This window comes from Ahaetulla prasina, chromosome 2, assembly GCF_028640845.1.
Source record: "Ahaetulla prasina isolate Xishuangbanna chromosome 2, ASM2864084v1, whole genome shotgun sequence".
Lineage (NCBI taxonomy): Eukaryota > Metazoa > Chordata > Lepidosauria > Squamata > Colubridae > Ahaetulla > Ahaetulla prasina.
In genome coordinates, this window is record NC_080540.1 from 275,193,402 (window position 1) to 275,207,588 (window position 14,187).

The 14,187-nt window shown below is 33.4% G+C and overlaps 1 protein-coding gene across 6 annotated transcripts in view; it reads right to left on the reverse strand.

Moving 5' to 3' along the window:
* The window catches only part of IPO11 (importin 11), a 65,235-nt gene that overhangs the window by 22,607 nt on the left and 28,441 nt on the right, over nucleotides 1–14,187 (reverse strand). For 5 of the 6 annotated variants that reach the window (XR_009153513.1, XM_058169678.1, XM_058169674.1 and 2 more), the window contains 7 exons: nucleotides 9,880–9,913; nucleotides 9,711–9,751; nucleotides 9,141–9,257; nucleotides 7,534–7,647; nucleotides 5,392–5,507; nucleotides 2,282–2,358; nucleotides 1,009–1,088 (listed from right to left, as the gene is read on the reverse strand). Coding sequence is in view for 5 of the 6 variants with exons in the window: in XM_058169678.1 (XP_058025661.1) it covers nucleotides 1,009–1,088; nucleotides 2,282–2,358; nucleotides 5,392–5,507; nucleotides 7,534–7,647; nucleotides 9,141–9,257; nucleotides 9,711–9,751; nucleotides 9,880–9,913 (579 nt within the window). In the remaining variant the exon portion in view is untranslated. The remainder of the gene's footprint in view (nucleotides 1–1,008; nucleotides 1,089–2,281; nucleotides 2,359–5,391; nucleotides 5,508–7,533; nucleotides 7,648–9,140; nucleotides 9,258–9,710; nucleotides 9,752–9,879; nucleotides 9,914–14,187) is intronic. The other variant, XM_058169675.1, reaches the window with a different exon arrangement.

Genomic DNA, 14,187 nt, shown 5'->3' on the forward strand with positions numbered 1-14,187 from the left:
TCTATTATAATTATTAAAATGACTTTAATTCAGCTTTTACATTGGAGGAAGGTGAGTACATGTGACTGTCATTAGCACTTACAATAAATTGCATACAAAAATGAAGTAGATTAAAAGCCTTATATTTCACTTGTAATCTAGCTAAATGAAGCTAGTTTATGAACCTGGAAGTCATTCAATCATAAAACCGGTGGTCATTATGAACTACTACGATACTTTGAAAAGCCAATGATGCCAAAACATTTAACTGACTCTTAAGAGACAGTGTACCATAATAAAAGGAAGAAACAAATCCAAATACCAAGGATGCTGCAACTGAAGATACAGAAATCTTAATAATAAAAATTCCACTTTCAAGTTAACTATAGTAATAATACAAAAAAGGATATTAATTGACTGTGATAATTAGTCCCCAGAAATTTAATTATATAACTGATTATATATATAACTAACATGTTTCCCTTTTCTACTGATTGTTTTTTAAATCACATGCGTATCTCAAGTCTGTATTCAAAATGCATCTACAGATAGTCTAAGGCTTGTAAGTAGCTATGAGGAGGTCTGTCATAATTTTAATGGTTGCTAAGAAACCAGTCATAAGCCAAGGAGTACTTTGTATTTTGAATAAAGAACTGTTAAGGGAAGCAGATCCCATTTGATTTGCTCTCCAACATATAGGATTGGCTACAGATCTGCTAAATAAGCCATTTAGTCATGCAAAGTACAGCTGTAAAAAAAAAAGTTGCTGCTGTAATTAACCACCAAAGGGTGGAATTTGGGAAAAATAGGAGTTGGATGTCATAAGGAATAAAATGACATCTATTCTCTATCATATTTTTACCATAAAATATTGCCCAATGTTATTTCTCATCTTGTTCCCAAAAGGCACACAATAAAAAAGTAGAGCTAATTAATTATAAACTAATTATTCATAGATGGACAAAAGATTAACTCAAGAAAATGCAAGCTTCATGAAATACCTAATATTGAATTTGATTTAATACATACCTGAAGAAATTCAGTTGAAGATAAAAAAAGATAAGCATTGATGATCTTAAAGCAAATTCGGAGGTTTTCTGAACTTAATTCTAGAAAATGAGCATCAGATGATTTTAGCATTTCTACTGCAGTAAGTACCACTTAAGTAAACACAATTTTAGCTAATATTCTGTAATATAAGTAGTCCTTAACTTACAACTACAATTGAGCCCAAAATTTCTGTTGCTAAGTGAGACACTTGTTTAATGAGTTTTGCCCTATTTTACCTTTCTTGTCACAGTTATTAAATGAATTACTGCAATTGTTAAATTAATAATATGGTTATTAAGTGAATCTAGGGTCCCAATTGACTTTAGTTGTCAGAAGGTCACAAAAGGTGATCACATGACCTCGGGAAACTGCAACCATCATAAATATGGTTCAGTTGTCAAGTCCCTAAATTTTGAGCATGTGACCATGGGGTTGCTTCAATGGCTATAAGTGTGAAATATGGTGATACGTCACTTTTTTCAGTGCTTTTCAGTTCAGTGTAACTTTGAACGGTCACTAAATGAACTATTTTAAGCCCAGGATTACCTGTATAACCATTATATTCTTATAAATTATTCTAAAATCATCTATTTATGCACAATTGATACTATCTGGAAATTACACAAAAAACAGTGGTTTTAATTACTAATTAGTGATTATTGGAAAGGCTATTACAGTGCCATTAGAAGAACAGTGGAATCTTTATATTCATGTATAATTCATTCAAACATTTAGAAAATACATTGCTTACTAAATAAAAAAATACATCTTAAAAAGGTCAAAGATATACATTCTGAAAAAATATATCCAAAATATTTTTATTTAATATTTTTATGCTAAGTGAAGAGATCACGGCTCAATAGTGCTTATAAAGCAGGTGATCACTTTTAAGATAACTTGTAAGTTATCCACCTGGTAAATATAAATACAAAAACAATAAATATACCACTGTTATTTTTCCCCTTGATGCTATCTATGTATTGGGTGTTAATGGAGTATTTATTGTACAATTAGAACTCTGCAATAATAGAGGCAATGGAACATGCAAGATACATGTTAAACAGAATTCTTTAAATTTTTTAAAAGGATTGGTTTACTTCTCAGATACTGCAATATCTTATATCAGTCTTTAGCCATTATATCAGTCTTTTTTCATTTAGATGAAAAAAGGAAAAAAAACTATTTTGTACAGAAAAAAATATTATAGAATTTTTGAATTCAAATAGATTAAATTCAAATACTGATATCTTACCAAGAAGAGCTGACATGTTCTGGAATATTCTTAACAGCTCTGGAGTTAGGCAAGGACTATTCTCTAATGTTACTAACCTAGAGAGACAAACAAAATGACATTAAATAATAGAATCTTTCCTAGAAACTAAAGTATATTATTAAAAATAAAGAGTTTTCTTGCACAGTATTCTGAACAGTGTTTAAGTTCATATACTTATGCAGTAAGGATGTGAATAGATAAAAAGCAGTGAGAGATGCTTTTTAAAAGTAATTTGGTAATGTATTACTTTATACTGTACCTTAAATATCTAAATATCTTTTCTTTTATGTACAGTGAGAGCATATGCACCAAGACAAATTCCTTGTGTGTCCAATCACACTTGGCCAATAAAAATTCTATTCTATTCTATTCTAAAAAAAAACCAACTATAGGTAATCGTTGAATTGTTACAATGGGACTGAATGAATGTGGTTAAGACTAGTCCTTGAACCTCTGTGGTCATGTGATGACAATCTAGGTGTTTGGCAACCCATTTTAACTCACAACTGTTTGCCAAGTGCCCTGTGACCACATAATCACCATCTGCAACCTTCCATGCTGGCTTCCCACAAATTCAAAGGGAAGTTGGAAGGGAAGAGTAAAGTTGCAATGCTCTTCTCCATCCACATACCCCACTCCAGTCACTCTGCACTCATATCATGCCAGCCACTCATGCACGACTGCACACGTTCCCTGGCCCTCTTACAACTTCCAACCATCCCCTCACTGCTTTCAACACTCAGCAGCAGTAGCTACTTACTTGACTTTCAATTATATTTATACAGAACAATTGATAGTTCAATAGCCACTACTCCATGTGATACAATTTATTATAAAAAAATGTAAATTGTATTCTATGAGATAAATAATTCCTAAATAATTCCTCACAAATAATTTATTTTTTCTTAAGGAATATGCTATAAATTATTTGAATGCATTTTCAATTTGAGTTTCTATATAAAATGTCCACTAGAAAGAATAGCAAATGTACAGACCAGAGTTTGATTATAAAACTATCTTCTATTACACTTTAAAATCAATATTTTCATCCCTGTAATCCTCTGGAAGAGGATGCCAAAATGTTGCAACATTTAACAATGTTACGGTTTTGATGATAAAGCTTTTCATCCAATTGGTGATATAGTTTATTCTCAAATCGATGAAAACAATTCCAGTACCAAATCATAGCTAAAAATTCAACTGAAATTGCTCCAGAAAATCATTTACTATTAAAATGCATCTGAATAATTTTCCTAGGTAAAGTTTTCTTCAACAAAATTTATTACTGCCTCTTTGCACAGGGGAAACATATTATACTGAAAGGGACACTGTTAAGCTTCATTAATTATAGGGCAGGTCAAACCCTAGTTGAGGTAATCAGCCTGTAGGGGCAAAGTCAATAAATTAAGTGTTGGCATTTATTTTTCTACACTGTCTATACCTTCAAAATCTAAACTATAAGCATAAATATAATCAAGAGGTACAATAAGCAACTGAACAGCAAAAGAGGTAAATCATACAGGAACAAGTATACCCTAAGAGTATAAACTATCTAAAATCTCAGAGGGATTCATATTGGTCAATTTTCCCCTCAAAATACAAATCATCTCCAAGTTTCATGCTTATTACTGTGGGTTGTATAAAAACATCTTTTCACAGTTTTCCCATTCAAAGAGGGTTTTAACGCATAGTTTCTGCTGCCTCCTTGTGCCTTCTTTTATTAATCTGACTGTACATAACAGTCTTAAAACAGTACTTAAAACCAGAACAGTACTTAAAACCACAACTTAAAACCGGAACAGGTTAGCTACAAGCTCTTTCTGCCCAAAGGTTATTCAAATGTAGTCTAAGCTGTGGTTTCTAAATTAATCCATCACTCTGGATTTTTCTTTATCCATTTCTTTATACTATAGCTGGGCTGCTCACTGAGCAGTGATACATCGTTTCTGTCTCCTTTGATTTCCTGCTGTGCTTCCCTTACAGCCATATCCCTCTCACTTGATTTTGCTCCTGTCCTCAGTTGCTGAACTTCCTGTTTATTTCTTTTCATGAAAAAGCCAGGAAGGAAAGAGCTAGGCAGACTTTTTAATGGCAAACAGATTGTACTGAAACAACGAGTGTCATACCAGCCAAATCATAATATAAAAGAATCTGATTTTTCCCCACCCCGGGTAATAACACAAAAGGAAGATAGATCTGCACATGTTCTTATGTGGAAAACAGTAAATTGTTTTAAAAATACTAAAATTAGTAAATAAAAACAGTATGAAGTTCTTGATTCCCTCCCAACTGGTGGCTGCATCAAATTATTTATAAACTTTAAGACTATTACTGGTTACTAACTTTTCCCCTTAAAACCATAATCTAGCTCAGAGGTCTCCAACCCATGGGGGTTGGGAGCCCCTGGGCCACGCAAATGGCAAGCAAGCATGCGAAACTCCGTTTGTGCAAATGTGGCTTTGTGTGCTTGCCCACCACTTGCACAGAACCATCCACTTCCCACCAATTCTGCTGGTCCGCAGAACCAGAAAGGCTGGAACTGCTGCTCTAGGTATCCAAGTTCTCCTTGTTATATGAAATTTATGGGAACCATTTTTGCTAGATTTAGTCAAACACTTATTCTGGGTATATGCTGTTAATTTGCCACTGCTGCGTATTCCCCAAAAAACTGATATAGGCCAGTAAGTATCACTTTTCTAATATAAACAATTAGCATATATCTTAATAGATTATGATAATTTTATTTACTTGTTTTGGAAAGATTCCTAATAGAAAAACAGACTTCAGTTTAAGTTTTGTTTACAGTGGCAGTGATGGTATCAATATAAATATTAATTCACAGTGAATTATAATCATTTCCCAAAATGATATGATGAATTTAGTTTTATATATTCAATTAATTATTTAATCAATGAAAAAATGAAATGGCAAGTTTTAAATTTTATGGCAATTGTAAATTCTTTTTATTTACTGATATTTTTGTTGAATCTACTACATCTTTATTCATTACTCATTTTCTTCTTTTTCTTTTGTGTAATCATTTATGATATGTATTATGTTCTTTAAATGTTTTGAAAAAGAAGACTTACCATAGTTCTAATCCATCTTCTAGGAGATACACATGAGGAGGCTGGCTAACATCAGTACTTAGCTGAATAATTGGGAGAAGAAAAGTATAAAGATTCTTGCTTTCTGCTCCTAAACCCTGCAGAAAAAAATAATCAAAAGAAACAACACATCCCTATGGTCAGATTATACATGATAATTGACCCTATTTCATTTTCAACAATGTGAAGTGATGGACTTCATACACTTTATTGCTCTTCTTATGTTTCGGTGTCTGAACTTTAGCATGGGAATGCTTCTGTCTCATTGTGTTAGTGCAGTGACCCCCAACTTTTGTGGCTTGGCAACCTGACTGGGGTGGAGGGAGGAGGAGAAGGGAATCAGCGGTGGCTTGATACACACACATGTGCACATGCAGCTTTAATCACGCAAGAGAGAAACCTTTGGGGTGTCTTTCATGTCAGTGGAGCTGTGTGTGCTTACCCACAACCTGCCTCTTATATAGCCCAGTTCCAAATAGGCCACAGTCCGGTAGTTGGCTGCGGCCCAGCGGTTGGGTACCCCTGTGTTAGTGGGAAGAACAAAGATATGTGGTATTTCCCAAGTATCTGTTTTAAGGTATTTATTTATAAAGATAAAGACTGGACACCAAAAGATAAGAAGAGCAATGTAGTGCATGCAGTTCAGTGGAGTGAGGAGTGTTCAGAGCTCTACATTGGAGAAACCAAACAGAGAAACTTTACACAAGAGGATGACTCAGCATAGGAGAAGCAGCACTACAAGACCAGAATCAGAATATACTTTCATTTTAAAGAAAAAGGACACTCTTTGGAGGACAATAATGTTCACATTTTGGACAGGTAGATGGTTTGAGAGAAGAATAAAGTATCCCCTTATGCCAAATAAATAATGATAAATAATGAAATGATTAATAAATATCTTGTTTTTGAAAATATTCCTAATCGGCTGTTTCTAATGGAATACAAGTCCCAGTAAAATGCACCCAATTAAATTATTTTATCAAATGAATTAATAACTATTATTAAGAGATGTTAGATGCAGTGTCAGTACCTTTTAACTTTAGATAGCAGAACATATCTTCCACTGGTCGAGAACTAAAAATACTAAGTAGGTCAGGTTTCATTCTCTGTATAATGATCTACATTTTTCCATAATAGAGATCAACTCTTCTATTTTAAAAGAAAAAAGGTAGCCTTCCCTATCAACATTATACAAAATATGCACTGAGATAAATGTAGAAAGCTTAACAATGGAGGATTCATGAAAGAATTCAAAACTGCTCTCATCTTGCAGGATGAACCTTGTTGAGATTCAGAAGAGTTGAAATACAAGGCATAAGAATGTGAAGTGAAAGCAAAAGAAAAAAAGTTTAGAATAAGAAAAAAGGTAAAATAGTTCTGCAGAATCCTCCAAAGTGTGTATATAGAGAGGAAAGTAAGACTAGAGAGGTTGTAACAGGTGAAGTTAAAACAAACTCCCTTCTCTGAATTATATACAACATTTCAAGAGAAATGAACCATTCTTTTTTCAAAACATAGGTTTTAGCCATGATTTGTCCAGTAAAGATAATCTAAACCTATTGTATTGGGTTTTTTTTTGTTTCCTTTTAAAACATCTGTACAGTTTTGAGGAATTCCTGAGTTTTCCTCTTGAACAAGGGCACACGATCTGCATGTGATCCCTGATATTTTTTTCCTCTGACTTTTGTGGCCTTCTATCATGAATGCTAAAATTCACAGCAATTGAGAAACTCATATAAAATATAATGCAGTCCCCAGGATAAGAATTATCACAATTAAAAACCTTTAAACACCAAATCACTACCGATATATGAACTAACCTTACCTACTTAATGACCTGACCCTATCCTCACATTACTTTTTTTCCTCGGCCACAGAAATGTTGCCTGTAAGGTAATAAAATGTGCACATTCAAAACAAGTCTTACTTGTTTTATTGCTAGAAGTATGCACAGCACAAGAAAATCTCACAAGCAAAGAAAGGCAAAGAGAAAGAAAAAAGGATCTGAACAACCCTTAGAGGCTGAGATACACTGTAATATTTAGTATGATATTAAATTTTACTGGGATACCAATACTATGTTAGTTAAAAATACATGGAAGGGGAAAAAAGAGAAGAATTTACCTGAATAAGATGAATTAGGGTAGTCAGAATAGCACATCTCAGCATATTGTGTTCTTCACTTTGTTTCCAAAGAAGAGGTAAATACTGAACCAAGCATGCTACATAAGGTCTTATCTGTAATCAAAAGCAATGTAATATTGTTTTTAAGAGTGAAGTGAATCTAAATTCTTACATCTAAAAATTAAGAAATGAGCTAACTTATTGTATTAACATATGTACATCTTAATTCCATGACTGCATATGTTCAAGAAAATAAATAATTTCATACTCCTTTTAAAATATATATATATATGCAAAATCAAATGTTAACAAAATATAGACACAGATACAACTTTGTCTAAGAATTAGACAATTGGCCAAGCCCTTATTTCGGGGTTCAAAAGAAAATAAGACCCTGTCTTATTTTCAAGGAAACACAGTATCAAACATAACTCCTCTTCAACAGCTCTTTAGGGAACAGGAAAGAGGGAAAGAGCACCAAATAAATCCACAGAAAGCATATGATATTATAAAGCATGTATTTGATCCTTAGACTAAGGGTTTCTTACCCTCAGTTATGTACTGTATTTGTACAGCCCTGCAAGACAGAATTGTATCCTTTTAATTTGAGGTCAGATTGCTTGTTGTTGGAAATGGTTCTGCACCACGAAAGCTGGGTAAAATATCTGAAGATTTGGAGTATAATGCTATTAAAGTATGGCAGATATTCCAGAATCTTATTCTATGTTTCATCAGAGCTTAAGGGAGCAACGAAAATTCAGTCTTAGAGTTGCCAAGGTTGGAGACCCTTGGTCTATGGAACTCTATCTCTTGAGTTTACTTAATTTACCCAAATACAGGCTTTCAACCCAAAAAATAGGAATACCATATACTTTAGGATATTTTGAGATCTTTAATGTAGTGTGGCTATTAAAATACATTAATCCATTTGTTTCCCTAAGTTTTCCTTATTTGCTAATATATTTTTGAAGAATTTTATTTTTATTGCATTTTATTATTTATATATTACCTTAGTGATTTTATAAAGCAGGCTAAAATAGAAAGTGGCATATTATTTTATTAAAAAAACACATTCAAACCAAAATGGGTATTAACATTAATGTGCTCAAAATAAGTTGTAAACCTCAAACTTATTTTTCAGAAGTGTCTCAAGATCTGGCTTTGTCATCAGGCCTGGGAATCTTAGGGGACTGGTGAGATCCATTGTTGATGTGGTTCCATTGCTGACTGAATCTCTTGTATGTGCTCCATTTTAAAAATGAATGTGTTTGACATAGTTATTTATTGTTTGTTTGTTTTTTGCTGTACTACTTTCTTACTCATTCTTTGTGAAACGGGTGATGATATAAACATGATAAATAAATAAGTTGCTTGATATAACGTATTTTGTTTACTTATATAGGAAAGAGAACAGAATTAACCATAAAAAAGTTCTAACAGTTACAGAACTTTAATGGCTGGAGACTGCTTTTTTATTTAAAAAATTTAACAAACTAAAGTAATATGTGGTTCAACATGTTCAAGGAAATGTTCTCTTTTGAAAAAAGAAATGATTTCTTTTTTTAAGTTTAATATGAATGTAAAAATGAGAGAAAAATGAAATTTACCTGCATACTGACTCTTTCAATTACACAAGAGAGAACATGGAGGACGTGCATCTTTGTATCACATTCTCTAACTTCTTGAAGAAGTTTAAAGAGCAACGTAAACATAGATTCCAAGTACTATAAGAAAAAAGTTGGAGGTTAATAAATAATTGTTTCAGTTACTGATCCAAAATATTTAATAAGAGTAACTTTTACATTGGAAATATCTGGTCTATCTTTGCCTCGAATCTAATCCTATAAATCTTATTAAGCATTACTAGAATATATGCAGTCACTTCCTATTTCAAAATTAGTTTTTCTCCTTCTCTTTTTTTATTCTCTATCCCTCATGCCTTGTCTATGAATTATATTTCTTCATATTTAGTTTTAAGATACCTGAAATGATAACAGCTCATTAAATATACAATATCTATCAGAAATAAATAAAAATGTGTTTCTTCTATAAATCAGCAAGATAATAATTAGAAACTTTTATAGGTGCACAATAGATACTACTATATCAACTTTTATAATTAAAATATCCCCACCTTTCAACTGAAATATTTACTTGTAATTAGATAAAATACTTACTGGTAAGAACTGGTCAGTCCTAAATTCAAAGTCATCCACTGGTAAAATTGAGTTAAGAAAAACTGAACCCTATATCTCATGATTTAAAACAAAAACAAAACCCCAAACCCAATCCAATTGTTTTCAGCATTCTGTTACATCATAATAATTTATACAAGGAAAAGGATATCAAGTTTTAATGTTGTTGCTGTCTCAATACGGACCTGAGCAAAAATAACTGAATCAGAATATATTTTGCTCAGAGTGTTTATAAAAGTTTTAAAATAAAACATTTATATTCCAATTCAACTTCTTAAGTCAATGCTAAACAACAGATTATAAATACAAATCATTTATTTATAGTCACAGACCAATAATACACAAATATAAATTTTAAAACGCAGAAAAACAAAACATGAAACATTTAAAAATGAGAAGAAACATCAATGAGTTTTTGAAAACCAAAGCTAGAAACTTGGCAACCTTTATGTAGTAGGTACCGAAGTTGGGTCTTGCAGAAGCAAGACTGAAGTTTCTTGATCAAAGAGAAATTAACATTTCTGACAACTGGGATTATAAGTGCCAGGTGAAATGGATGGTATGATGGGAAGCCTAAACAATACCTAGTTAACTGACAATCTCTGTAACTCATCAGACTTTTGTATTTGCCTATAGCGTAATTTCAATAAGAGGTACTGTGACAATCCATGACACCACCTATGTGAAATATGCAGAATCTTATAAAGATACTAGCTGGATACCTGTGCTTCACTACTTATGACCATTTTTCGCATTTACGAACATTTTAGCATCCCCATGGTCTTGACAGACTAGGAGTCTCTGGAGGCTAAGGACAGCAAAAAACATCACTTCCTGTCCAACCGGAAGTTGGGAAACGGGCCATTTTGGGCCTCCAGAGGGCCTGGGGAAGGCTGTTTTCGCCCTCCCCAAATGCATAGAGAGGATCTGGAGCCAGGTGAAAAAGAAAAATGGGCCTTCCCCACCCACCAGAGGCCCTTTGGAGGCAGGAAACAGCCTGTTTCCCTACTTCTGGTGGGCCCAGAAAGCCCAAATATCGGCTGGCTGGCATGCACATGTGCACCGGAGCGGAGCTGACGTGCCCACTGATATGGGTACGCATGCCACCTGTGGCACACGTGCCATAGGTTCGTCATCACGGCCCTAGAACAATGGGGCAATAAAAAAACTAGTCACCTACAGTATGCAGACCCATTTGGGCTACGAATAAAAGAGACACTTAAGAGATTTGAAATAGGATGGTGCGCAAATGTTGGAGGGTGATACTCTTATTCAGAAAGGTCTGCAATAATGTCCTTTATGTAGAAGTTGAAGGGAAAAAGAATATAGCTCTGTTTGATAGGACTGAGGTTAATTAATTTGCATTGTGGTCCATTAACGTAAGAATGGGATTAATTTTCTTGCTGAAAGAAGACAACTAATTTTCTCCATAATTTCTTATGAGGAATTGAGCTGAAGACTCTTCAATAAATGTCACATAAAGGTCTTCTTTGACAGGGTAAGTATTTTTCAGCTAAATGGTGGAAAACTGTTCATTGACACACTTGATTATTCTGATCTAAATTCTGCTTGTTCAGAAGTCAACTTATTATCTGAATACATTTAATCTAAATGTGTACAAATAGAAAAATTGGCAATTAATGACAATAATTGTCATCTTTAAAGCCTTACATCACCTGAAGTCAGGTTATTTGAAGGATCGTCTTTTCATCTATCTGACCCACCAGATTGGGGGAGCCAGGGAATGTTACAGGTCTCCTCCCTTAAGGAGTTCCATCTGGATGGACCAAGAAGAAGGGCCTTTTCCATGGTAATTCTCTCTCTGTTGAACATCATCCTTGCAGATGTAAGATTGGCTCCACCTTGATATTCTTTCAAAAGAACCTGGAGATACGATTTTTCTAGCAGGCCTGTGGACTCCAGGGCAATACAGAGCCCACCAATGGTTTGTTTGATTGTTGTCACTGGAAGGGTGAGTTATTGGGTTTGTTATTTGGGGTTTTTTCCTCTAAGCAACTTGGAGTTACCATGAGTTGGGCAATCATTTAAATTGTCTTAATAAAAAAAAATTAAAAATGAAAATAACCAGCCAATATTGGCCTGATTTTGCTATCACTTTTCTTATCTATGGGGGAAGACACAGAATTAGGCCACTCTTTGAAGAACGATAGATATTATTAACAGTAATATCTAACACAGAAGTCTGGCAATGGGGATTTATTTTCAGTAATTTTGACAAAATCATCTTTACTTGAAGTTTTGCTACTTTTCAAGTGAGAAATTACTTTTTGATTTCTGATTCTGTAATTAGGGACCAAGCAGGGTAAGGATCAAAATAATCATCCAAAAGAGCACTGACTACACTGTCAAATTATCTCATCAAGACTCTAAAGTGATTAAATCATTGGGACTGGAACTAAATTTATCTGAAGTGCAAGAAGCAATGTGCCAAAACAGATGATCATTCTTATCTGTTATTGGTTGTCAAAATCTTAGTCTATTTCACTAATACATAGTTCTGCTTTTTATCCCTTGGTAGTTTATTATATTCCCTTTTTTTAGTAAAGAGAAAATTTCACAAGAGGGAGAATCATTATCAAAATGAGAATAGCAGATTTAAATATTTAAAGATTACCTTTCAAAATTGTTTATTTTAAAAAAAATCTGCGGAACAGTTTTCATTAAATATTTTATAATCAGTAAAAGTCTTTGAAAAAAACTTCTCCTAATATATTTGCCATACTTGTAAGGATTTGAAATGGTACAATATAAATTAATAACATTCAAATTTGGGAATAACTTTTAAGGTTGAAGACAATGAGGAAGTACATACAAACTTTATTTTCTTTCCTTGTTATTGACAATATTCTCACTGAGAAGATAGAAAAAATAATTACAATATTGTGCAAGGAGTCTGGACTAGAAACTACTATATGGAATATTGGTTTGCTCCAGACTGATATGCCTGACACTACGTCTTATCTTTTTTATTAAAAATGTTAGCTTTCTGCAAGGTTTTTCTTTATCAATGAATCTGAATTATACTTCATTTATTTAACTTCCTAATAAAGAGAAAAGACTTTCTTTTCTTTGTGTGGGGGGAAAGATGCCCCCACACAAATCCTATTGAATACTGAATAAATGAATCAATAACTACAGTCTAAAAATAAAAATAAAAGATGAAAACAAAAAATAAAAGATGAAAATACATCTTCAGACTTTCTCTGTGATAGTTACATCCTACTCAAAGCAATTCTTATGGATCAAAGACTTCCTTGGTATCATACAAAGCAAACATACTTTACCTTTGGGACATACAAAGTTGTCCTCCTTAAGGCTTTCTGTGATAGGTTTGCTGTATTTTGCAGCATATTGAATTGAATGTCAAGTTTTTAACAATCAAAGAGGACTGTAGTTAACATGAGATGTATTCAGGACAAAGAAGCTGTATCTTAATTTAGGTAAGAAAGAAGCAATTCAAGAAAGGGAACCAGCTAAACTTGAGAAAGTTTATGAATGAATTACAACTGATATAGTTAGGAATACTTTGCATGAATTCTACCCTGGAGAAACAGTTTTTGCTTTAATCAATGTCATTCTGTTTAAACCACCATAACACGGAATAGACAGTGTCACCTTAAAGATTGTTTAAAACAACTGAAACAAAAACACAGATGTCTATATATAGATGGAAACAGAAGGCAGAGCATTTGATTTTAATAGCTTAGCAGCTGCAGCTGTTAATGATGCAGGCAGTACTTGTCTAGGAACCACAATTAGCACTGGCACTCTGGCTGTTAAGCGGAGTAGTCATTAAATGAAATCGCAGCTGTGGTTATATCTTGCTTTCCTTTGCTTTACAAATTTGCAAGGTCATATATGTGAGGATTGGTTGCAAAGTTACTTTTTTATCACAGTTGCAACTATGAACACTCACTAAATGAAGTAGTCATTAGATGAAGATATGTAGAGTCATGTGAAAAAGCAAATATGTATCAATGTTTTATCTTTATTAAAACAGTTTATGAAGATAAAGGTGATATACAGAAATGTATCCCAGTGAACACTAACACAATACAAAAACTAGACAATTGGATTAAGAGAACTCTCGGTGAAAGGCCAAACTACCAAAGAAGAACATTGGCGGATAAGCAGCAGTGGACCCTCTCACAGTTCTACGGATGCCCCAAAATGCACAAGCCTGACATACCCCTCTTTTAAATTATGTCATTATCAAGGATCCTTAACTACAACATCACAAAAGAATTAACAAAAAGCTTGGGCACCTCACAAGATGAAGCAAATACTCCATCAACTCTTCACTAGAGTGCTTTCAAACGATCAGAAACCTGACTATAGATGAGGACAAAATCATGGTCTCATTTGATATCACAACCGTGTTCATGTCCATAGATCTGGAATTAGCCAAAAAATGTATGACCACGTTGTTCCAACAACA